The 27,182-nt window shown below is 45.0% G+C and overlaps 1 protein-coding gene across 3 annotated transcripts in view; it reads right to left on the reverse strand.

Moving 5' to 3' along the window:
- KNL1 (kinetochore scaffold 1) overlaps positions 1-27,182 on the reverse strand; it is a 431,776-nt gene that overhangs the window by 330,653 nt on the left and 73,941 nt on the right. For all 3 annotated transcript variants that reach the window (XM_063947793.1, XM_063947791.1, XM_063947792.1), the window contains one exon: positions 22,214-22,273. In XM_063947793.1, the coding sequence (XP_063803863.1) occupies positions 22,214-22,273 (60 nt within the window). The remainder of the gene's footprint in view (positions 1-22,213; positions 22,274-27,182) is intronic.

Consider the following 27,182-nt stretch of genomic DNA (forward strand, 5'->3'; position numbering starts at 1 on the left):
TACTATGTTTTGGACAAATGTATAAAAGCCAGGCCTCCTGGCCGGTCCCAGTCTAATTCTCTGAAGGTCATCTTGCTAGACTGACTGAGGACTGGATCCAGGTGGCGCAGGCGAACAAACGTATGTATCCATTGGTTGTAGCTGTTCTTTTGTATAATCGTTGTATTTCTGTTGTAACCCCTTTTAAGTAAATATTTGTTGCTGCGTTGGACCACAACATAACATACAATTGGTGTTGCATTCCATTCCTGTTAGGGGTTTAAAGTGTATTCACCCACACGTGTAGCTACATTGTGCTCACAGCGTGTCGGCATGCCTACACAACGTATATACATTCTTAGAGGTTTAGTGCATACACTTAGCGGCCCGAACTCTTGTGTTATAAGGTGCTGCTTTTTCCTGAAAGTTAAGCGAACTTAACAATGGAAGCGCAAGTGCGTCCACAAATGCCGCTTGAGGATCCCTTGTCTTTGCTCTGAAAACCGGAACCTTGTGATTTTGTCGACACGCCATAAGGTCTACATCTGGTAGACCCCACTTGTCCACAAGGAGGAAGTCCGCTTCCTAGTTGAGGACCCCCAGAATGAACACTGCCGATATTGCTGGCAGATGGCGTTCCGCCCATCGACGAATTTTTGACATTTCCATCATTGCCATGCGGCTTCGAGTGCCGCCTTGATGATTTATGTACGCCACCGTGGTGGCGTTGTCAGATTGTACTTGAACAGGCCTGTTCTGTACAAAAGGCAGGGTCAGTGTCAACACATTGAACACTGCACGCAATTCCAGAATGTTTATCGGGAGGAGAGATTCATCCCTGGTCCACCGACCCTGGAGAGAGTGTTAGCCCAGGCTGCCACTGCTTATGTTATCTGAGCTGAAGCCAAGGCAGGTCTAATGATTGTGCCAGGCAAAAAGAATAAAAGGTCTTTAGAAAACCATAGTCTCCTACCCGTGACATCATTTATTTATGTTGAAAACAAAAATAAATGTCGATTTTCGCAGCAATCTAAGACCTGTGAATCTACTTTGAGAGCCACCCTTATTTAAACAATGCCCAGCTGGACGAGGATAATTGGAATTCCATTTCCTGAAATTCTAAAATCCGATTGGGCGTAACCCAACATAATTTCCATCAGCTGCTTTGGGACGTTTAAACACAGCTGCCTTAGTTTCTAACACAGGCTCTGCTGCTTCTGAGGATAGAATGGCTTACCTAGCACTAATTAGCTCAGGTAAGTCCACTGAGCTGAGACCTTCCGAAGTGCAATGAGTCCTCAGCTAAACATGTGTAGACTGTGTAGATGTTGTATCGTGTCTACGTGATTTACTCACCACCGGCCTTTCAGCCTGCCTTTGTTAAGAGGCTGCCATTCCCTAGGCTGATCACCTCAGAATGAAAGTTGCATGTAAGGGTTAATAGGATAACCTATCGCTGGTGTAGGAGTTGGCATAATCTGCTCAGCTACATTGGATAATGTTTTTGCAAAGTAGCCCATGAAGGTTCACCAGTCCTGATACATTAACCAAGCTCTGCATGACAACATGAAAGGAGTATTGGTGCTTCTGTAGAAAGTGTATTTTCTCACCCTTGACGCTCTTAGACATGATAAATAAATCACACACCTTTACAGTGTTAACACACAATTTGTGACTGTAATCACTTTAAAATTTGTTAAAGTGACATGCAATCCGACCCTACCCTGCTTTTTACCGGCACAGAGGATCGGAATACATAGAAAAACTGATTATTAAACGGTTTATTATAGTAAAGTCAGCAATCACACTAGCAGTCAGTCAAAAGTTACACATTAGTATAATAAGCAATATGAGCACATAATCAACTACAAATACATTACAAGTATGTAGGAGAAACATATTACTGCATTACCTTATATAGGAGCTATAAACGTATTAAATTGCAAAGCAAAAGAAAACCACAGCAATAATTATCAGACTCCTATGCATCAGGCACTTTATCTAACTATTCGTACTCAAAGGTAGAAAGAAACTGTATTACCCGGGTCAGTAGAGTGGGACACAGGGAGACTCGCCCTGCTTCCAGGACCGATCAATACATTTGCGAACGCTGAGTGGATCCAGACACTAATAGTGTACACAAATCGCTCTGTGAACCTATAGTGAACACAGACGCCCAAGTGAACACTGACGCACCAGTCACACAGCCAGCCGCCTATGCTGCAACCTTGTCCCCTTAGTATACAGCATCTCAGACAGAAGCGGGAAAACAGTTCATGGTGGGAGACTCTGAGGAAACTGGTCATGAACCGGGGGGGAGGGGCGACCAGGAGAGCGTTCGACGCCCCACTGCTGACCTCAACCCTAGGGATTGCGGCCTCATATTACTCCTGGAGCCTATCATCCCTAAGGCCTAGCGCTGGTGCACTCTCGTGGCAGCCGAGTCATCGACTGTTTGGTAGTCTCCTCCCTAAACAGTGTAGCTGTGTCCGTGTTCCCCCTCTAAGCAGAACCGATGCTAGTTTTATCTGACACAGACGCCCGGCGAAACAGCACTGTACTCGTGGGTAAGCGTTGTCATGACCCGGCGGGGTGTTGTTGGAGTGATTCTTTCTAAGGTACGTATAAAATGAGGTTTAGAAAGATCGCTCAAAAAAATAGTAAGACTGTAAAACATAAGATTTTACTTACCGGTAAATCTATTTCTCGTAATCCGTAGTGGATGCTGGGGACTCCGTAAGGACCATGGGGAATAGACGGGCTCCGCAGGAGACATGGGCACTTGAAGAAAGAATTTAGATTCTGGTGTGCTCTGGCTCCTCCCTCTATGTCCCTCCCCCAGACCTCAGTTAGAGAAACTGTGCCCGGAAGAGCTGACCGTACAAGGAAAGGATTTTGGTAATCCAGGGCAAGATACATACCAGCCACACCGTATAACTTGTGATAAACTTACCCAGTCAACTGTATGAACAACAGAGCATCAGTTCAACCCTGATGCAACTATAACAAACTTATTGCAGCAATAACTATATACAAGTATTGCAGAAGAAGTCCGCACTTGGGACGGGCGCCCAGCATCCACTACGGACTACGAGAAATAGATTTACCGGTAAGTAAAATCTTATTTTCTCTAACGTCCTAGTGGATGCTGGGGACTCCGTAAGGACCATGGGGATTATACCAAAGCTCCCAAACGGGCGGGAGAGTGCGGATGACTCTGCAGCACCGAATGAGCAAACACAAGGTCCTCCTCAGCCAGGGTATGAAACTTGTAAAACTTTGCAAAAGTGTTCGAACCTGACCAAGTAGCCGCTCGGCACAGCTGTAATGCCGAGACTCCTCGGGCAGCCGCCCAAGAAGAGCCCACCTTCCTAGTGGAATGGGTTTTAATTGATTTTGGCAGCGGCAATCCAGCCGCAGAATGAGCCTGCTGAATCGTGTTACAGATCCAGCGAGCAATAGTTTGCTTTGAAGCAGGAGCACCGAGCTTGTTGGAAGCATACAGGATAAACAAAGATTCTGTTTTCCTGACCCTAGCCGTTCTGGCTACATAAACCTTCAAAGCCCTGACCACATCAAGCAACTCGGAATCCTCCAAGTCAGCAGTAGCCACAGGCACCACAATAGGTTGGTTTATATGAAAAGATGAAACCACTTTCAGCAGGAATTGTGGACGGGTCCTCAATTCTACTCTATCCGCATGGAAAACCAGATAGGGGCTTTTATGCGACAAAGCCGCCAGTTCTGACACACCTAGCCAAGGCTAGTAGCATGACCACCTTCCACGTGAGATATTTCAATTCCACCGTTTTGAGTGGTTCAAACCAGTGGGATTTCAAGGTGCCACTGGAGGCACAAAAGGGGGATGAATATGCAGCACTCCCTTTACAAACGTCTGAACTTCAGGTAGAGAAGCCAGCTCTTTTTGAAAGAAAATGGATAGGGCCAAAATCTGGACCTTAATGGGACCCAATTTTAAGCCCAAAGTCACTCCTGACTGTAGGAAGTGAAGGAAACGGCCCAGCTGGAATTCCTCCGTAGGGGCATTCCTGGCCTCACACCAAGCAACATATACAGTGATAATGTTGAGCGGTCACGTCCTTCCTAGCCATTATCAGCGTAGGAATAACCTCATCCGGAATGCCTTTCTCTGCTAGGATCCGGTGTTCAACCGCCATGCCGTCAAACGCAGCCGCGGTAAGTCTTGGAACAGACAGGGCCCCTGTTGCAACAAGTCCTGTCTTAGAGGAAGAGGCCAAGGGTCCTCTGTGAGCATCTCTTGCAGATCTGGATACCAAGTCCTTCTTGGCCAATACGGAACAATGAGAATTGTTCTCACTCTTTTTCTTATGATTCTCAGCACCTTGGGTATGAGAGGAAGAGGAGGAATTACATAGACCGACTGGAACACCCACGGTGTCACCAGTGCGTCCACAGCTATCGCCTGAGGGTCTCTTGACCTGGCGCAATACCTCTAACTTTTTGTTGAGGCGGGATGCCATCATGTCCAGTTCCAGTCCAGTCTCCAGTCCAGTTCCCACCGACTTGTAATCTGCGTGAAGACTTCTTGATGAAGTCCCCACTCTCCCGGGTGGAGGTCGTGCCTGCTGAGGAAGTCTGCTCCCCAGTTGTCCACTCCCGGGATGAACACTGATGACAGTGCGCTTACGTGATTCTCCGCCCAGCGAAGAATTCTGGTGGCTTCCGCCATTGCCACCATGCTCCTTGTGCCGCCTTGTCGGTTTACATGAGCCACAGCGGTGATGTCTGACTGAATCAGAACCGGTTGGTCGCGAAGCAGGGTCTCCGCTTGACGTGGGGCGTTGTATATGGCCCTTAGTTCCAGGATGTTGATGTGAAGGCAAGTCTCCTGACTTGACCACAGACCTTGGAAATTCCTTCCCTGTGTGACTGCTCCCCACCCTCGGAGGCTTGCATCCGTGGTCACTAGGACCCAGTCCTGAATGCCGAATCTACGGCCCTCGAGAAGGTGAGCACTCTGCAGCCACCACAGGAGAGACACCCTGGCCCTGGGGGATAGGGTGATTAACCGATGCATCTGAAGATGTGATCCGGACCATTTGTCCAGTAAGTCCCATTGAAAGGTCCTCGCATGGAACCTGCCGAAGGGAATGGCCTCGTATGATGCCACCATCTTTCCCAGGACTCGAGTGCAGTGATGCACTGACACCTGTTTTAGTTTTAATAGGTTTCTGACCAGCGTCATGAGTTCCTGAGCTCTCTCTATCGGGAGATAAACCCTTTTCTGGTCTGTGTCCAGAATCATGCCCAGGAAAGGCAGACGAGTCGTAGGAATCAACTGCGACTTTGGAATATTTAGAATCCAGCCGTGTTGCCGTAACACTTACCGAGAACGTGCTACGCTGATCAGCAACTGCTCTCTTGACCTCGCTTTTATGAGGAGATCGTCCAAGTATGGGATAATTGTGACCCCTTGCTTCCGCAGGAGTACCATCATTTCCGCCATTACCTTGGTAAATATTCTCGGAGCCGTGGAGAGACCAAACGGCAACGTCTGAAATTGGTAATGACAATCCTGTACCACAAATCTGAGGTACGCCTGATGAGGTGGATAAATGTGGACATGAAGGTATGCATCCTTTATGTCAAGAGACACCATAAAATCCCCCCCTTCCAGGCTTGCGATGACCGCTCTCACCGATTCCATCTTGAACTAGAACCTTTTCAGGTACATGTTCAGGGATTTTAAATTCAATATGGGTCTGACCGAACCGTCCGGTTTCGGTACTACAAACATGGTCGAATAATAACCCCTTCCTTGTTGAAGGAGGGGAACCTTGACCACCACCTGTTGAAGATACAATTTGTGAATTGCAGTTAACACTATTTCCCTCTCGAGGAGGGAAGCTGGCAGGGCCGATTTGAGGTATCGGTGAGGGGGCATCTCTTCGAATTCCAGCTTGTATCCCTGAGACACAATATCTATTGCCCAGGGATCCAACTGGGAGTGAACCCACTTGTGGCTGAAATTTCGGAGACGCGCCCCCACCGGGCCTAGCTCCGCCTGTGGAGCCCCAGCGTCATGCGGTGGATTTTATGGAAGCCGGGGAGGACTTCTGTTCCTGGGAACCAGCTGTGTTGTGCAGCTTCTTTCCTCTGCCCCTGCCCCTGGCAAGAAAGGACGCACCTCGGACTTTCTTGCTTTTCTGTGATCGAAAGGACTGCATTTGGTAATACGGTGCTTTCTTAGGGTGTGAGGAAACATATGGCAAAAAATTTGACTTTCCAGCAGTAGCTGTGGAGACCAGGTCCGAGAGACCCTCCCCAAACAATTCCTCACCCTTGTAAGGTAAAACCTCCATGTGCCTTTTTGAGTCGGCATCACCTGTCCATTGCCGAGTCCACAGGACCCTTCTTGCAGAAATCGACATAACATTTTTTTCTAGAACCCAGTAGACTAATGTCTCTTTGAGCATCTCTCATATATAGGACAGCGTCTTTTATATGCCCCAGGGTCAATAATATAGTATCCTTGTCTAAGGTATCAAATTCCTCAGACAGGGTGTCCGTCCATGCTGCTACAGCACTACACACCCAGGCCGACGCGATCGCTGGCCTCAGTAAGGTACCTGAATGTGTATAAATGGACTTCAGGGTACCCTCCTGCTTTCTATCCACAGCATCTTTGAGGGTAGCCGTATCCTGTGACGGCAGGGCTACTTTCTTGAATAAGCGTGTTAAAGCTTTATCCACCCTGGGGGAGGATTCCCAGCGTAACCTGTCCGTTGGCGGGAAAGGATACGCCATAAGAATCCGTTTGGAAATCTGCAGTTTATCTGGAGATTCCCAAGCCTTTTCACATAACTCATTTAGCTCGTGTGAAGGGGGAAAGGTCACCACCTGCCTCTTTTCCCCATACATATGAACCCTCTTGTCAGGGACTGGGGTTCCTCTGTGATGTGCAACACATCCTTAATTGCTATAATCATATAACGGATGGATTTAGCCAATTTTGGCTGTAACTTTGCATCATCGTAATCGACACTGGAATCAGAATCCATGTCGGTATCTGTGTCAACAATTTGGGATAGTGGGCGCTTCTGAGACCCTGATGGCCTCTGCGACATAGGATCAGGCACGGGCTGAGACCCTGACTGTCCTGAGGCTTCAGCTTTTTCCAACCTTTTATGCAATGAATTAACATTATCATTTAAAACCTTCCACATATCCATCCAATCAGGTGTCGGCGCCGTCGGCGGAGACACCACATTCATTTGCTCCCGCTCTGCTTCCACATAGCCTTCCTCGTCAAACATGTCGACACAAGCGTACCGACACACCACACACACAGGGAATGCCCTTTTTGAAGACAGTTCCCCCACAAGGCCCTTTGGAGAGACAGAGTATGCCAGAACACACCCCAGCGCTATAAACCCAGGAATAACACAGTAACTTAATGTTAACCCAGTAGCTGCTGTTATATTGATTTTTGCGCCTAATTATGTGCCCCCCCCCCCCCTCTCTTTTTACCCTCTTCTACCGTGCATCTGCAGGGGAGAGCCTGTCCCAAAATAAAAAACCTAACAAAATACATTCTCACAGCAAGCTCAGGAGAGCTCACTGAAAAGCACCCAGCTCGTCCGAGCACAGATTCAAACTGAGGTCTGGAGGAGGGACATAGAGGGAGGAGCCAGAGCACACCAGAATCAAAATTCTTTCTTAAAGTGCCCATGTCTCCTGCGGAGCCAGTCTATTCCCCATGGTCCTTACGGAGTCCCCAGCATCCACTAGGACGTTCGAGAAATAAAAAAATAAAAAGCGTATGGTTGCTAAAAACCAGCAGCACTTAGACCATGGTCCGGCTCCTGCCGCAACAAACAAAAAACTGATTTGCCTGAGCCAGGAGGCGGGGATATATGGATGGGCCCGTTGCATGCTGGGAGGCCAAAAAAGCTTTGACCGTTTGGTGCAAATCCGCTGTCGCTCCACCATATCCCAATATATCCTGAGGATACCCTGTGGACCTTGCAGGAGAAAAAAACATTTATCCACCAAACCAGTAGAACACTCATGGCTGGCAGCAGCTAACTACAGTGACTGGTTCATGTTTCCAGCTTCTGCCTTTAGTCTCTCCATTTCATCTATACTGCACCATCAGTAGTCGCACAGACATGTCAAGGATGGCTTTATTATTACAGACTGATACTGCTTCCTAAAAGCCACCTGCGCTTGACCTCATTACTACAAAAATGTTCCACTTCACTCCAACAACTGCTTTCACCTTTTTCTGCATTCACCTCTCCTGAGATGGCTGTATCACACCTGGCTCCAGCTACCCATCACACTCCACGTAGGCCTAGATGTCAACCATGGCACTCCAAATTAACAAGACAACTACAAAAACTCACAAGAAAACTTGAACAGTGGCGTAGATATCATATTTCAAGTGACTTCCTCACATATAAGACTGTCTATCACTCTTATAGAAACGCCCTGGACACTGCCAAACAAACATATTTCCAAACTCTTTTCTCTGCTCAAGCCTCTAAACCCAAACGACTCTAATATATTTTAAACACCTCTGAATCCTCCCTCCCCTACCCCACCAACCACTATCAAGGCATAGGATCTAGCTTCCTACTTCAAGGAGAAGATTGATAGATACCAGATTAATTGGTATGCTCTTCGGCAGCCAGTGACCTGCTCCATTCTTTAACTGAACCCTCTGGCACTCTCTCTTCATTTGATCCCACAAATGAAGATGAAGTATCACTCTTCTCATCCTGCTTCTCTACTACCTCTCCTCTTGATCCTTTACCCTCACAAATAAGTAAAGCTGTGTCTCTGGTGCTCAGCCCTACCTTAACTAACATCTGTAATCTCTCTCTCTCTCTATTGGTATTTTTCCTTCACTCTTCAAGCATGCAGTGATTACTCCCATTTTAAAAAAACAATATTCTGACCCTAATGCTCTTTCAAACTACCGCCCTATCGCTCAGCTCCCTTGTCTCTCTAAGCTACTTGGAGAGACTTGCCTACACTCGACTCACACACTTTAACTCATACACTTTATTGGACCCACTTCATTCAGGCTTCCGTTCCCAACACTCCATAGAGACAGCACTGACTAAAGTGGTTAATGATTTGGTCACTACAAAGTCTGAAGGCCACTACTCACTACTTATTCTTCTAGATCTATCTGCTTCATTTGACACTGTAGACCACTCTTCTCATACAGACACTACAATCCCTAGGTCTTAAAGACAGCCCTTTCTTGGTTCCTATCCTACCTATCTTATCGCTCCTTCAGTGTTTGCTTCTCTGAATCTACCTCCTCTTCGCTACCTCTTTTAGTTGGAGTACCGCAAGGCTCAGTCTTGGGTCCTCTGCTTTTCTCTATCTATACCTCATCTCTTGGTAGACTAATCAGCTCTTTTGGATTTCAGTATCATCTGTACGCAGATGATACTCAAATCTACTTATCCTCCCCTGAACTGTCCCTATCTGTACTGGACCGTGTCACTGAATGCCTTTCTGCCATTTCATCCTGGATGACATCTCGACATCTCAAACTTAATATTTCAAAGACAGAGTTAATTATATTTCCACCGGCCAATAGTAGGTACCAACCTGATAGATCTATCACTGTTGAAAACTCGACTATCTACCCTACCCCACAAGCTCGCTGCCTAGGTGTCATGCTCGACTCTGATCTGTCCTTTGTCCCCCACATTCAATCTGTCTCAAGATCATGTTACATGCATCTAAAAAACATATCCAAAATACGACCATACCTTACACAAGACACTGCTAAAACTCAAATCCACGCTCTCATCTCCCGCATTGATTATTGCAATAGTCTCCTAACTGGTCTTCCCAAAACGAGACTCTCACCACTACAATCCATTCTGAATGCAGCGGCGAGGCTAATCTTCCTCGCTAGACGTTCATCGTCTGCAGATCCACTCTGTCAGTTCCTCCATTGGTTACCTGTATTCTACAGCATCCAATATAAAATACTTTTACTCCCACATAAGGTCATTAACCAAACCAACGTACATCACTTTGCTTATCTCAAAATATCTCCCAACTCGACCTCTTCACAAGACCTGCATCTATCATTCACACTCATTACTCGCTTCCACTCACGATTGCAGGGCTTTCATCGGGCTACACCTACTCTGTGGAATGCCCTACCACGCACAGTAAGATTCTCCTCTAGTCTCCAAACCTTCAAGCGTTCCCTGAAAACTCACCTTTTTAGAAAAGCATATCAAATTCCAGAACCACCCACATAACTTTCAGAAACCTTCCTATCAAATTGCATCCACTCTGTACAGTCCACAAATATCCTTACATGTCTTCTCATTCTTCACTTTCCCTTCCTCTCGAACCCGGTTCATCATTGCTGTATGACCATATCATACAGCCCATCAAGAACCTTTGAAATCTGGCGGACAACTATGCAATAGATAACACCTTTTCTTGTGTATACATGCCTATTTCCCTATAGATTGTAAGCTTGCGAGCAGGGCCTTTCTACCTCTATGACTGTTATCACCCAGTTTGTTATATCATTGTTATTTCCAATTGTAAGCGCAACGGAATTTGCTGCGCTATATAAGAAACGGTTAATAAATAAATAAAATATTCCACTACTTAATGTATCAAATATTCTGCTTCATGTCATTGTATGTAATTTGCTTGGGTCAACGCACAGCACTGGGATGAGGATGATATTTACTGTGAAACAATGTGAATTGCATCCTTGAGAATGGAGATGACCGTAAAATATATTTTGTCTACACTAGGTTGTGTTACGTGGACTACACAGTTATCTCTGTTACCAGGTGGTACTTTGTGACGCTCACACAATTACCCCTTCCCAGCAGTCTTTTAGCCTCCTGCGATGCTAAGCTTCACCTTTAGCAGCCGTCTTTCCAAGGTGAATTAGGTCCACCCCGTACTCAGATGCCCCCAGGTCTTATGTAAGGACAATGCGACTATTGGAGGCTGGGCAAGAGTAAATGCAGTACAGTGAGACATTCACTGGAAACAACCTTGATAACGCTGCTCAATACTCATACAGAGATAATTAACAGATAGTACGTGGGTGCAACAATGCACAGGGTGATATAATAACAAACACAAAGTATATGAAATGCAACAATGCACAGGGTGGTATTAGCAACTTAACTAAATATAAATTCAAGAGTGGCAATAATAATGAAACAAGGGGGTCATTCAGAGTTCATAGCTCGCTAGCAGTTTTTAGCTGCCGTGCAAACTCATTGTTGCCGCCCACTGGGGAGTGTATTTTCGCTTTGTAGAAGTGCGAACGCTTCTGCAGCAGAGCGCCTGCAAAATCTTTTTGTGAAAAACAAGACCAGCCTTGTAGTTAGTTAATCTTCGTGTGCATTGATTCTAACCACGGAAGGGGTTGCTTTTGACTCACACACATGCCCAACGTTCGTCCAGCCACGCCTGCGTTTTTCTAAGCACTCCCTGAAAACGGTCAGTTGCCACCCAGAAAAGCCCACTTCATGTCAATCTTCCTGCGTTCAGCCGTGCGACTGGAATCTTCGTTAGACTATGTGCAAACCCACGATTGTCATTTTACCCGTACAACGCGCCTGCGCATCGCGGTGCATACGCATGCACAGAAATGCAGATTTTTAGCCTGATCACTGCGTTGCGAACAGCAGCAAGCGATCAACTCTGAATGACCCCCTAAGTGCGATATATACGTTATGTTAAGAACTTACCGTTGATAACGGTATTTCTCCTAAGTCCAAAGGTTCCACAGGATAACAATGGGATATGATGTAGTGACAGCGTATTGGCACCAAACAATCACAAGCTTTCAGTCCTCCCAGGATACAACAGGCTTGTCCATATATCCCCGCCCACTGGCTCAGGCAAATCAGTTGTATTCCAAAGCATTTAGGCAGGAGCATCATGTAGAGCCCTAATCAGACGAGAAGAACACACATGCACACCCTTCCGTACAAGAAGGAAGAGGTTTAGTGAGTAGAGAGATGCTTAAATCAGGTGCGTCAGGGTGGGATCCATGTGGAACCTGTGGACTTAAGAGAAATACCGTTATCAACGGTAAGTTCTTACCATAACGTATATTTCTCTGGCAGGGTCCACAGGCTACCCACAGGATAACAATGGTATTTCCCAAAGCAATTTAGTGGTGGGGACGCTCCTGATTCGACAGGAGAACCTTTCGCCCGAATTCAGAGTCATGAGAGGCAAAAGTATCCAAGGAATAATGTCTATTGAATGTGCTAATGGAAGACCATATGGCTGCCTTACATATCGGTTCTGCTGAAGCACCATTTTGTGCTGCCCATGAAGGACCTACCTTACGAGTAGAGTGAGCAGAGACATTATCCAGAACAGGGAGATCAGCTCGAGAATATGCTTCTGAACTAGTCATTCAAAGCCATCTTGCCTGCGTCTGTTTAGTAGCAGGCCATCCTCTCTTGTGAAATCCGTAGAGAATGAAGAGAGAATCTGTCTTTCTGATGGCACTGGTACGATCCACGTAGATCCTTAATGCCCGGACTACGTCCAGCGACGCATCTCCCGCAGAAAGTCCCGATACCTGAAAAGCAGGGACTACAAAAGGGAGGTTGAATGCACAGCATTCCCTGGAAGAAAGTACGCACATCCTGTAAATTGGCAATTTTCTTTTGGAACCATACAGTCAATGCGGATACTTGTACTCTCAAGGAAGCCACCTTCAAACCTTTATCCAATACTGCCTGAAGGAAATCTAAGACCCTGGAAAGTTGGAAAGATTTTGGGTCCATATTTCTTTCACTGCACCAATGAATATAGGCCTGCCATATTCAGTGATAAATGCGAGGCGAGGAGGGTTTCCTTGCTCTGAGCATTGTTTGAACTACCTGTTGTGAGAATCCTCTTGACTTAAGGATAGAGGTTTCAAGAGCCACACCGTCAACGATAGTCGATCCAGATGCCTGTGGTAACAAGGACCCTGTATTAGTAGATCTGAACGTTGAGGGATCAGTAGTGGAGTATCCATCAACATTCTCTGCAGATCTGTGTACCAATGCTTTCTGGGCCAAGCCGGAGCTATTAGAATTAAAGGCACCCTTTGCTTCTTTTATCTTCCTCACCACCCTGGGTAGCAGGATGATCGGAGGAAACAGATACGCCAGATGAAAATCCCATTTCACTGACAGGGCGTCCACAAAGATCGCTCAGGGATCCTTTGTTTTTGACCCGTACATGGGTACTTTGTTGTTCAGACGGGACGCCATGAGATCTATCTCTGGCAAACCCCACATGTCTACTAGAGTCTGAAAGACCTCCGGATTCTATATGGTTTGCCTGAATGGCGTGTCGACTGAGAAAGTCCGCCTCCCAGTTTAGGACTCCCAGAACGAATACCGCAGACAATGCTGGAAGATGGAGTAATCCCCATTTTAGTATGTGAATTACCTCCTTCATTGCTGTTTGACTGCGCGTTCCTCCCTGATGGTTGAGATACGCCACCGCCGTTACATTGTCCAAGTGGATCTGGACTGGTCTTCCTTGAAGAATGTCCTTTGCCTGAATCAGGGCCATGTATATGGCCCGAAGTTATAACAGATTTATTGGCAGGCAACTTTCTTCTGCGGTCCATTGTCCCTGGAACCATAATCTTCCAGACACTGCTCCCCAGCCCTGAAGACTGGCATCTGTTGTCAGGGTCTCCCAATCGGATATCCAAAAGGGTCTCCTTTAGATGGGATGTTTGTAGCCACCACGCTAATTACTTTCTTACCTTGTGTGAAAGTACCATAGTCGGTTTCTTTATTGTCTAATGTATTCCATTCCATCTGGCCAGAATCAGACGCTGCAGAGGTCCTGAGTGGAATTGTGCATACTCCACCATGTTGAATATTGACACCATCAAACCCATCACTCGCATCGCTGCGTGGATTGATATTGTTTGACTGTGTAACAACTCCTGAGTCCTTGACTGTAACTTGGATATCTTGCCCAGAGGTAAAAATATTTTCCGCAGACTTGAATCCAGTACAGCCCCCAAGTGAGTCATCCGTTGTGACTGAACTATATAGACGATTTTTCCCAATTTATGAGCCATCCGTACCTCTGCAGACATGTTATTGTCTGTTGGAGATGGTCCAGGAGCATTTCCTGTGATTGTGCTAGAATTAACAGGTCGTCGAGGTATGGAATAATTCTTATCCCCTGCTTGCGAAGATAAGCTGCCATAACCACCATGATTTTGAACACTCTGGGTGCCGTGGCTAACCCAAAAGGTAAGGCTTGGAACTGAAAATGCTGCTGGAGGATAGCGAACCTGAGATAGCACTAATGGGACAGTGCTATAGGAACAGGTAGGTAAGCATCCTGAATATCCAGGGATACCACAATCCCCTGGTTCCATAGCCAAAACTATGGAGCGTAGCATCTCCATGTGAAACCATGTGACCCAAATATACTCGTTCAGCATTTTGAGATTGAAAATAGGCCGGAATGACCCATTTGGCTTTTGAACCAAAAAGAGGGTTTAGTAAAATCCCTTTACCCGTTGTGCAGGGGGTACTGTAATGATTACTCCTGAGTGAAGCAATTTATGAACTGCTTCTGCAAAGCCCTGGCTTTGGATGCTTCTTGAAGGGCAAAACATAACCCAGAGATACCACTTCTTGCACCCAGGCATCTTTTGCAGACTGCTGCCATATCTGTGCAAACTGAAGAAGTCGGCCCCCTACCGTGGGGTCCCCCAGGTGGAGGCCCACACCTTCAAACTGATGGCTTATTCTCTGGTTTTGAGGCCGGCGTTCTTGTAGACCATTGCTTTTTCGCCTTACCAAATTTATTGTATTAGGGCTGCTTACGATCACTTTTTCCTTTTGCTTTTCCTTGTGACCCAAAGGGCCGAAAAACGGGACCCCTACGTTTGGGGTTATATGTCGAAGGAAATTTTACCTTTTTGGAGTCTGGTAAAGAATTGACAGATATTCTGGAGTCAGAAGCAAACAGAATGCTTCCAGTAAAAGGCAAAGACTCCAGAACCTTCTTAGATTCCGAATCAGCTTTCCATGTACATAACCAAAGTGCTCTGCGAGCAGCTGTTGAAGCGTACTACCTGGAGGCAATAGTGCCCATATCTAATGCTGCTTTTTCTAAGAATATTACAGCCTGTTTTATGTGAGCTACTGTATATAGGATTCTTGCTCCCTTGAAGGCGCTGAAAGACCGTCTTCCAGCTCCTCTATCAAGGCAGCAACTGCTTTCGCCATCCAAGCTGAAGCCATGGCTAGCCTTACAACTGCCCCAGGCAGAGAAAATATGTTTTTTATAAAACCATCCACTCTCCTATCCGTGACATCATCCAATGACGTTGATGGCAAAGGCAATATAGATTTTCGCACTAATCGAATGACATGCGTATCTACTTTGGGAGCAATTTTCCATTTTAAACAGTCGAAAAAACTGGCAAATATCCCGCACCAGACTGCAATATGATAAATTATTCAGAGAAAAAACCAACTGACACAGATTAGACCCCAATGGATAGCTATCCGTTATGTTGGAGGTGCTCCAGGAATAATGTAACAACTACACAAATAACCGACGTGTGTGGTAAAGCCCACAGAACACCGATAAAAGAAAATTCCTTTGTTTGGAGCACTCTTTTTTAAACAAATATAAATGTGTAATGATGAAATGTTGAATCTAAATTAAAACATAACCTTTATTTATCAAATTTAGACTAAAATATATGAGGGGTAATATAACTCAAATAATGTATACACAATTCCCCCAGAAAAATAATAATATTGGACATAAAATTTGTCCTTGTGGCAAAAATTTAGACAAAATCATATGTAATCATAAAATATTGAGTCTATAATTCATCTACAACTCAAAAGACAGTAATCTGTCTGTATTCCAGCCAGTAGCATACATGATATATTAACGGTCATCAAATCCTGTGGCTAGGAGAGGATATGCAAATACAATTAACATGTTCATCTGAATCCTAGTTTAAATAACACAGTTATGAAAGTTGAATTGGCACACCTCCCCTGTGGCTACCCAACCTGCTGGCTGGGCATATCATGAAGAATATACAATATATACAATCAAGGATTAACATGGCATAATCTCCCTTTTTGCAGAACAATATAATATTGTGCCGATCCTACATTGATAAATTTAATTGTGGTATCATATCACGTGTGCATGTGACTATTCGCACATGATATCTAGGCAAGACAAATGAGACAGAATGGTAGAAAAATGGGCACTCTAGTTCACTTATCCCTTCTGCTGTCTGACCTCATCTGAGAGCAGAGGGCAGATGAGAGTGGGAGGGTGAGCTGTGTCCAGAAAAAAACGAGATGCACGAATACCTTTAATCCTCACGTGGTGTTAGGTGAACCTTGATGCCAAAAGGCATTGCAGGGTCCAAATGCGCCACTGGACAAATGATAATTGTACATATGGAAAAAATAGAAATGAGAGAAGAAGAAAGATATTGGAAATTGAAAAATCCCCCAAACAGCCTATTGAATTAGCTGATTGAGATGACAATTGAATACACACAAGTGGCCTGACAAGCTAGTTAGATGTGTTGGCAACAGTTGGCAAGATCATATTGTATAAGTTCCTGCCGCATAGTTAAATCTGCTTGAAAAAATCCCCCAAACAGCCTGATTAATTAGCTGTTTGAGATGACAATTGAATGCACACAAATGGCCTGACAAGCTAGTAAAGTGTGTTAGCAACAGTTGGCAAGATCATATTGTATAAATTTCTGCCGCATAGTTAAATCTGCAAGGCAGTATCAAATTGTATGTGTACTGCCAATTATATTTCAATATAACCCATGATTTAAACTGCTATTAAGTTGCCATGCAGAAGGGGAAAATTCCCACTTGTAGAGAAATATAAATGATTAACTGTGGAAAGTGAAGAAAGAAAATAAGGGAACCGAAGAAAGAAGGAACTGTGAGCACTTTATCCGGGGATCTCTTCTGCTATCTGACCTCATCCGAGAGCGGAGGACAGATGAGAGTGAGACCGCGGGTGGTGCCGTGAGAGACAGGAAGAGAACTGGCGGCGGCTCGTGGTCCCGTAAGTGGTGTTAGGCGAACCCTGATGCCGAGGCCTTGCAGGATTCGGATGCGCCACCGAGCCAGAGCCTCCGTCAAAACCGGAAAAGGGAGAAAGAAGAAGGGGATACCGTTCGGCCGTTGTCCGCCGTTCAAAGCCACTTATGCCGCTGTATGCTCATGCTGCTGGTCACGGCTCCCCCTGCAGTGGGGAGCCCATGTAGCCGGATAGGACGTACGTTTCACCACAAAGGCTTGCTCACCTTGCAGGCTATAGTGGTGTTCAGGTGACGTGCTTAAAACAGGAGCACTAGCCAATGCTCTTGCTAGTATGTAAATCCATGTGTTGCGTGTTACCCAACACACCTGTATTACAAATTAGAGACTGATCCTTATCTAATGATTACTGATTACAAACATCCTTGGAAGGGTATCAGAGACATCAAATCAAAATTGGAGGTTCAATAGTGGTGGAACAATATATATGTATATATACGTAGGTATAAATATAACTATAAATATAAATATTACGAAATATACGGATATAAATATAAATGTGAATATAAAAATAAAGAAAGTTTAAAAATACAACTGAATATGAAAATAAAAATGAACATAGATAATAAATAATAAATATAAAAAAAACGCTGTGTGATCCAAGTGTGCAAACAAATGTGCTTCAACTGAAGTAGATATATATGAATATGTGTAGAGAGGGAATATAACTAAATAAATAAGAATAAATATATAAACAGTGTAGGAAAGTAGAAATAAAAATGATTGTGAAGATATCAGTAAGGAATGAAATGAAGCGATTAAAGGATACTTATTGGTTAATTACACTAGGAAGCCCAGTACTACCCCACCGTAATGTCTGTGAGTATAAGTGACAGAAATAATGACAGCTGAAAATGTGTGAACAAAGATGAAAATGTAAAGTGCCGTGAAGTGACGGAAAAGATTAATGTGAGTGTTGTATAATAAAAAGAAGAGGGGGGAAAGGGGGGAGTGAACATGAAAAATAGGGAAAAGGAAATATTGATCCTAATGCAGTGTATTTGTTATGTGATAAAGATTAAACTAAGAATGTGAATGTATAAGAGGGATAAGAAGTGAGTGATATGTGAAAGAGATATGTGATTCTTGGTGGGTCGATCAGACTGGTCTATTGAAAGGAGAGTAGGTGGGAAAGGAAAAGTGTGGGGGGGAGGGGGTTAATAATATGTGGCAACCATAACCCAGAGTGATGGAGTATACCAACTTAAAAATATAATGGATTGGAGAAAAAGGAAAAGGGAATATGGGGAGAGATAAAATAAAAAATGGTTGAGTGAATAATTGTCCCTTTGAATGTAGTGTAATAAACGAGTGTGATAATAGAAAATGATACAGGAGTCATAGGATAAAGGAGAGAAAGAAAAGAAAATATAGTGAGGAGGATAAAAGAATAATTGGAATGTTTGACCTGTGAAAAAATAGACGTGGTCAGAGTGTAGATAAAATAAGTAAATATAAAGATTCAAAATGAGGACAAAAAAAGATGGCACTTAATCATATAGGGGGTTATTACAGGAACACCGTATAATTTATGTGTTCATTAAGTCCAAGCGGAGCAAGACTTCCCAACATGTAGGTCCACTGGCTCTCCTTTTTCAGTAGTTCCTGCATTATATCCCCTCCTCTAATACCAAGTTTAACCTTCTCCAGGCCAAAAACTTGCATCTTGTGGGATTTATCCTGGCGGTGTAGGAGAAAATGTCTCGCCACCGTCGTGATCTGTCGAAAGTTCTGCAGGTCTCTGTCCACATTTCTAATAGTGCCTGCATGTTAATTGTATTTGCATATCCTCTCCTAGCCACAGGATTTGATGACCATTAATATATCATGTATGCTACTGGCTGGAATACAGACAGATTACTGTCTTTTGAGTTGTAGATGAATTATAGACTCAATATTTTATGATTACATATGATTTTGTCTAAATTTTTGCCACAAGGACAAATTTTATGTCCAATATTATTATTTTTCTGGGGGAATTGTGTATACATTATTTGAGTTATATTACCCCTCATATATTTTAGTCTAAATTTGATAAATAAAGGTTATGTTTTAATTTAGATTCAACATTTCATCATTACACATTTATATTTGTTTAAAAAAGAGTGCTCCAAACAAAGGAATTTTCTTTTATCGGTGTTCTGTGGGCTTTACCACACACGTCGGTTATTTGTGTCATTTTAAACAGTCCCCAGCTGGAAAAGGATAATTGGAATCCCATTTTTTGGGAATTCAATATTTTTTTACTGGGTGTAGCCCAAGCCTCTGCCATGATTTCCGTAAGCTGGTCTGACCCTGGAAACTCAGTCTTACCTGCTTTGGGCAGATTAAATACAGGTGCCTTGGTTTTTAACACAGGCTCTGCTGAATCATCTAAGGATAGAATGTCCTTTAATCCTCTAATTAGTTCAGCTATATCCACTGAGCTGAGGCCTTCTACTTGTTCTTCGTATGCCGAAGTAGAGTATATAGAGCTTTCATCGTCCGATGAATTATCCTGTGTAGCCTGTGAAGTTAACTGTTTACTTACACTTGGTTTATCAGCTTGTCTTTTAGGAGAAGCTGGTGAGGGAAATGATATACCGTAAGTAGGGAGCTGCATGTATGGGTTATTAGTGTACCCCATTCCTGGTAGTGAAGCTGTAGGAATTACCAGTTCAGCTATACTGGACAAGGTCTGTGCAAACATCGCCCAAGGTGGATCTATCTGTATCTGACGTTGAACAGGGATCTGCCTTGTAATCTGCTGAAACGCAAAAAATTTGCACATAAACCATCCTGTACCAGATCCTGAGAGGATAACACAGTTTTGCAAGACAAACATGATATGAGCGTTGGTGTTGCTATGAGTGTACCCTCATCACTTTTGCCACTCTTAGACATGATAAATAATCAGCACTTTCACAGTGTACTACACAATTTGTGACTGTAACCACTTTAACCTTCTAAAGTGATATCAATCTGACCCTACCCATGCACCGGCATTGAGGATCAGAAGAAACAACTGACAAACATATATTAAAGTCAGCAATCACACTAGCAGTCAGTCACATGTTATATATTAGTCATATGAGCACAATCAACTATAAACACATTTTAAAGTATGTAGGAGTACATATTACTGAAATCTGTTTTATACAGATCTTAAAGTATTCAGACGCAATGCGACGAAAACCACAGTAATGTACACAGACTCATATGCAATAGGCACTTAAATTAAACTATTCATACTGACAAAAAAGTAGATAGAAATTTAGTGCTGTATAACCCTTACTAAGTAGAGGGGGATACAGGGAGACTCACCTCACTTCCAAGATCAATCAATACGTTAGCGAACGCTGAGTGGATCCAGACGCTACTAGTGTACACTGCTGCTCTGGGAAGTCTTAAGTGGACACAGACACTCTGTGCATACATACGCACCGGTCATACAGACGCCTGTACTGCAACCGGGTATCCTCGCGGTAGAACTTAGTGAACACAGACGCAGCGGCCTAAGCTGTGACCGAGACCCCTCGTGGTAGTGTCTGAGACGGAAGTGAGGCAATCAGTTCATGGCGGGAGACTCGCGGAAACTGGTCATGAACTGGGGGGGAGGGGCGACCAGCAGGGCGTCTAACTCCCCACCGCTGACATCAACCCTAGGGATCGCAGCCTCATACTAATCCTGGTGCCTTATGATCCCTAAGGCCTAGCGCTGGAGCACTGTGGTGGCGGCGTGTCAGCTACTGTTTGGTAGTCTCCTCCCAATACAGTGCGGATGTGTCCGTATTCCCAGACTACGTGGAACCGATGCCTTCCCTTCTCCTTGTGTTCCGGCCACAGCCTGGTAACGTCTGCTGGACCTGCTAGTATATCCGACACAGACGCCCGTCGAGACAGCACTATACGCATGGGTAAGAGTTGTTGCGACCCGGCGGAGAGTTGTTGGAGCGACTCTTTTCAATATGCGTATAAGACGATGTTAAGAAAGATCGCTCAAAAACATAGTAAGACTATAAAAATAAAATAAGAAAGCTTAGGGCTGCCAAGAACAGCAGCCCTCTGACCATGGTCTGGCTCCTGCACCAACAAACAAAAAACTGATTAGCCTGAGCAAGTGGGCGGAGATATATGGACGAGCCCGTTGCATCCTGGGAGGACTGAAAGCATGTGATCGTTTGGTGCCAATCCGCTGTCGCTACATCATATCCCATTGTTATCCTGTGGATAACCTGTGGACCCTGCCGGAGAAAGACAAGAGTCTGTGTGGAAGTTCCGCAAAAACACCTGCATTCCAGGAGAGCTGGTTCCAGTAAGGAAACTAAACAAGACAGGGTATCCAAATTTCAGGAGTTCACAGAGCTGATAGGTTCTCACATGTAGCAGGAACTTATAACCAGCACAGGAGAAGAAACCGGAAGGGAATATAAAGGGAGACACTCCCAATCAGAACAGCCAGAAAACCAAGCCTCCTGATGAGGCGATACAATGCAGATGGACAGTTAGATACACAGAGGCAAACTACTAATTATACAGCAGCTGAGGCTGAACACAGGGATACACGCAGGAATCTAGCTCCTAGAGTGTATTAACACAGACGCGCCGCTAGTGGCTTGTAACAGGTTATCATGGTTAATTGTGCAGTTAAAGTTGATAGTGTTCATTGTAAGTGCATGGTGCTGATCAGTCAGGATGGCATATTTAAATTTAGGAGGACAACATTTTAGATAGGATGTACAGTATCTTCAGCTACTGTATGCCCTCCTCACCGATGAGAACCAGGCACCTAGAGTGAACACAACATGAACAATTTACTTTTCCTTTAAGACTTGTACAAAGTGTATAGTATCAGATTTAGCACAAAATCATTAACGCAGTAAACAAAAAAAATGCTTGCGTGGTTGTCACTCTAATATTACCATTCTTAAGTTGCAGTTTCAGTGCTTATTTTAAAAGAATAACAAAAATACATTGCTACCACAGCAAGCAGTTTTTTCAGTATAGTGCCTTTTAATCTGTATGTCACACTTTATTATAGATAGCCTAAATCGTGATTACAAAATTTATAGGATACTTGTCAAGTTTAACAGACATGGAAAACTGACCTGATAAAGTTCATTTCCATATCCAAGGTCTCTAAGGGGACTCCGAGGTGCCTTCAAAATCTTTGTAAACAGGAAAAAAAAAAAAAAAATTATGGTAAGACCTTACCATTGTTAAATCTTTCTGCAAGGTACACTGGGCTCCACAAGGAATAACATCGGGGTGTATAGTAGGATCTTGATCCGAGGCACCAACAGGCTCAAAGCTTTGACTGTTCCCAAGATGCACAGCGCCGCCTCCTCTATAACCCCGCCTCCATACCAGTGAGCTCAGTTTAGTTAACCAGCCCAATGCAGTAGCAGGTACCAGAGACGACAACCGCTCGTAGCCAATTACACCACACACTCGCCACAGGAGAGTGTGTCAGCAGCTATGCCAATACCAACCAAAAAAAACTAAGCGCATCAGGGTGGGCGCCTTGTGGAGCCCAGTGTACCTCGCAGAAAGATTCAACAATGGTAAGTTCTTACCATAAATCTTGTTTTCTGCTGCGGAGTACACTGGGCTCCACAAGGAATAACATTGGGATGTCCTAAAGCAGTTCCTTATGAAAGGGGATGTACTGTAGCGGGCACAAGAACCCGGCGTCCAAAGGAAGTATCCTGGGAATCGGCAGTATCAAAGGCATAGAACCTAATAAACGTGTTCCTCTGGGACCACGTAGCCGCCTTGCACAATTGTTCAAGGGTTGCACCACGGTGGGCCGCCCAAGAAGGTCCAACCGACAGAGTAGAATGGGCTTTTATGGTAGCAGGAACCGGACGACCAGCCTGTACATAGGCATGTGCAATCACCATTCTAATCTATCTGGCCAATGTCTGCTTAGAAGCAGGCCAGCCACGTTTGTGAAAACCAAACAACACAAAAAGAGAATCAGACTTCCAAATGGAGGAAGTTCTCTTCACATAGATACGGAGGGCCCGTACCACATCCAAAGATCGCTCTTTGGAAGACAACTCAGGAGAATTAAAGGCCGGAACCACAATCTCCAGGTTAAGGTGGAAAGAAGACACCACCTTGGGTAAATAACCAGGGCGTGTCCGAAGAACCGCACGGTCACGGTGAAAAATCAAATAGGGGGACTTATAGGATAATTCACCCAAGTCCGAGACCCTTCTAGCTGAAGCAATAGCAAGCAAAAACACCACCTTAAGGGAAAGCCACTTAAGGTCAGCAGAGTTAAGAGGCTCAAAACGGAGACTCCTATAAAGCCTCCAAAACCACAGACAGATCCCAAGAGGCCACAGGTGGCACATAAGGAGGCTGAATCCTCAGCACACCCTGAGTGAAGGTATGGACATCAGGCAGGGTAGCAATATTTCTCTGAAACCAAACCGACAAGGCAGAGATGTGAACCATGAGGGAGGCCAGACGCAGGCCTAAATACAGGCCTTGTTGTAGAAAGCAAATAGCTTGGCCGTACTAAACTTGAAAACGTCATGATTGTGAGACTCACACCAAGTAAAGTAAGCATTCCAGACCCTATGGCATAGCCAAGCAGAAGCCAGCTTACGGGCCTTAAACATAGTTTGGACAACCGACTCAAAAACCCTTGGCCCTCAGGACGGAAGCTTCAAGAGCCATGCTGTCAAAGCCAGACGGGCCAAATCCTGGTAAAAACACAAGGGCCGTGAACGAGGAGGTCTGGTCGTTGTGGAAGTAGAAGGGAACGATCAACGAGAGGCCCTGTAGATCGGAGAACCAGTGCCGCCTGGGCCACGCTGGAGCGACTAGAAGTAGGTTTCCTCCTTCTTGCTTGAACTTCCGTATTACTCTGGGCAGTAGTGACACTGGAGGGAACACATACTGCAGCCGAAAGTTCCACGGGATTGACAGAATCCAAATCCACCAAACAGGATCTCAACCAAAGGATACGTCTGCCCAAAACGGACGCAGTAGCAGCTTTGGCCGCCAGAACACCGGCATTGGAGGCCGCCTCCTTAAGGTACAGAGAAGCCGTGGCAATATACGAGAGACATTTTCAAGCATGCTCAGAAATATCAGAAGGCAGTTCTGCCTCGAGTTCCTGAGCCCACACCTCAACAACTTCAGCAGTCCAAGTCGCTGCAATAGTTGGCCTATAAACAGCCCCAGACAGGGTATAAATCGCTTTTAAACAGCCCTCCACCCGACGATCCGTCGGTTCCTTCAGAGAGGTGACGGTAGTCACTGGCAGGGCAGAGGAAACAACCATTCGCGCCACATGAGAATCTACAGGCGAAGGGGTTTCCCAATTCTTACACACCACCGCAGAGAGAGGATAGTGAGCCAACAGTCTCTTATTCTGTGTAAACTTTGTCCCCGGATTTTCCCAGGATTCCTGACGTATGTCAATCAGGTGTTTAGAGTAGGGTAAAACCTGCTTAACCAACCACCACCTTCTTACGCTTAAACCTATCAGGTTTCTGGAGACAGTTTCAGGCTCAGAATCATCAGACACCTGAACGATGAGCCGTATTGCCTCAATAAAATCCGAAACATTCACGGACGATTTCCCCATCCCATCTGAAACATCAGCGTCAGTGTCCGAGGGGTCAGTATAAGCACCTTCCTCCTCAGAAGACGTGTCAGTTAAGGCCGCAGATCTGGAGGAGGTAATGGCCCTTTTAGAAGACGACTTAGTCTTATGCGGGTGAGAGTGACCCTTAGATTTGGACATGGATGTGTTCAAATGCTGTAACCTAGTGGAAAGCTGATCCGCCCATGGCAGGTTCACAGCAGGGACCATAATCTGTTCTAGCAGCACAGGTGGTCCCACAGGGGGCGTTCATTTAGTTACAAGCGTGTTTAACAATGTGGAAAATGTAGCCCAAGGTGGATCTTGTGTTGCCCCGAGTGCTACCGACCCACTCGGGGGCAGGCAAGCCCCTGAACCTGATCTCACAGCTGCTAAATTATTCTCCATGCTGTCAGTGGCCTCACTACCACGCAGTGTGGGAGAGGCCCCAACGTCGTTGCCACGTGAAGCAGACATAATAACAATGGGGGCAATTCCAAGTTGATCGCAGCAGGATTTTTTTTTAGCAATTGGGCAAAACCATGTGCACTGCAGGGGAGGCAGATATAACATGTGCAGAGAGAGATAGATTTGGGTGGGTTATTTTGTTTCTGTGCAGGGTAAATACTGGCTGCTTTATTTTTACACTGCAAACTAGATTGCAGATTGAACGCACCCCACCCAAATCTAACTCTCTCTGCACATGTTATATCTGCGTCCCCTGCAGTGCACATGGTTTTGCCCAATTGCTAACAAATATCCTGCTGCGATCAACTTGGAATTACCCCCAATGCGCACAGTACTGAGCAACCCGGTACAAAAATATATTTATTATTTTGTAGCAGCACTATACCTAGTAAAAATTCTCTGAGAAACAGGCAAAGCTGGTACAGACCGAGTGTTCAAAAGGAATAGAACATATGGTGACTATAATTCAAAAGTAAAAAATACTCCAGTAGCATATCTTGTGAAACAAACCTATATTATCAGAGAAAACCTGAAATACTTGGCCCCCACAGGTATAGTAATATAGGAATAGCACGCTGAGTGAAATACCCTGCAACAAGGCAATCACGCAGCAGCTACATGCACACACACACACAGATATAGTCACAAGCACACCATGCAGAAATTATGTACCATAAACTGCACTGGACTAGCAACAATAAGATTTTACTTACCGGTAAATCTATTTCTCGTAGTCAGTAGTGGATGCTGGGGACTCCGTAAGGACCATGGGGAATAGACGGGCTACGCAGGAGACATGGGCACTTTAAGAAAGAATTTAGATTCTGGTGTGCTCTGGCTCCTCCCTCTATGTCCCTCCTCCAGGCCTCAGTTAGAGAAACTGTGCCCGGAAGAGCCGACCGTACAAGGAAAAGATTTTGATAATCCAGGGCAAGATACATACCAGCCACACCGTATAACTTGTGATAACCTTACCCAGTTAACAGTATGAACAACAACCGAGCATCAGTTCAACCCTGATGCACCTATAACATAACCCTTATTTAAGCAATAACTATGCACAAGCATTGCAGAAGAAGTCCGCACTTGGGACGGGCGCCCAGCATCCACTACGGACTACGAGAAATAGATTTACCGGTAAGTAAAATCTTATTTTCTCTAACGTCCTAGTGGATGCTGGGGACTCCGTAAGGACCATGGGGATTATACCAAAGCTCCCAAACGGGCGGGAGACTGCGGATGACTGCAGCACCGATAGAGCAAACACAAGGTCCTCCTCAGCCAGGGTATCAAACTTGTAGAACTTTGCAAAAGTATTTGAACCTGACCATGTAGCCGCTCGGCAAAGCTGTAATGCCGAGACCCCTCGGGCAGCCGCCCAAGAAGAGCCCACCGTGCTAGTGGAATGGGCCTTAACTGCTTTTGGCAGCGGCAATCCAGCCGCAAAATGAGCCTGCTGAATCGTGTTACAGATCCAGCGAGCAATAGTTTGCTTTGAAGCAGGAGCACCGAGCTTGTTGGAAGCATACAGGATAAACAATGATTCTGTTTTCCTGACCCTAGCCCAGTGGTTCCCAAACTTTTGTGAGTCACGGCACCCTGGAGTGTCAGATTTTTTTTTCACGGCACCCCTAGGCCACATTTTTCTTATTGAGAAATTTAGAAAAAAATATTAGATTCAGTAAAATAAGAATTTACTTACCGATAATTCTATTTCTCGGAGTCCGTAGTGGATGCTGGGGTTCCTGAAAGGACCAAGGGGGATAGCGGCTCCGCAGGAGACAGGGCACAAAAAGTAAAGCTTTTCCAGATCAGGTGGTGTGCACTGGCTCCTCCCCCTATGACCCTCCTCCAGACTCCAGTTAGGTACTGTGCCCGGACGAGCGTACACAATAAGGGAGGATTTTGAATCCCGGGTAAGACTCATACCAGCCACACCAATCACACCGTACAACTTGTGATCTAAACCCAGTTAACAGTATGATAACAGAGGAGCCTCTGAAAGA

Source organism: Pseudophryne corroboree, chromosome 12 (assembly GCF_028390025.1).
Source record: "Pseudophryne corroboree isolate aPseCor3 chromosome 12, aPseCor3.hap2, whole genome shotgun sequence".
NCBI classification, from domain to species: Eukaryota; Metazoa; Chordata; class Amphibia; order Anura; family Myobatrachidae; genus Pseudophryne; species Pseudophryne corroboree.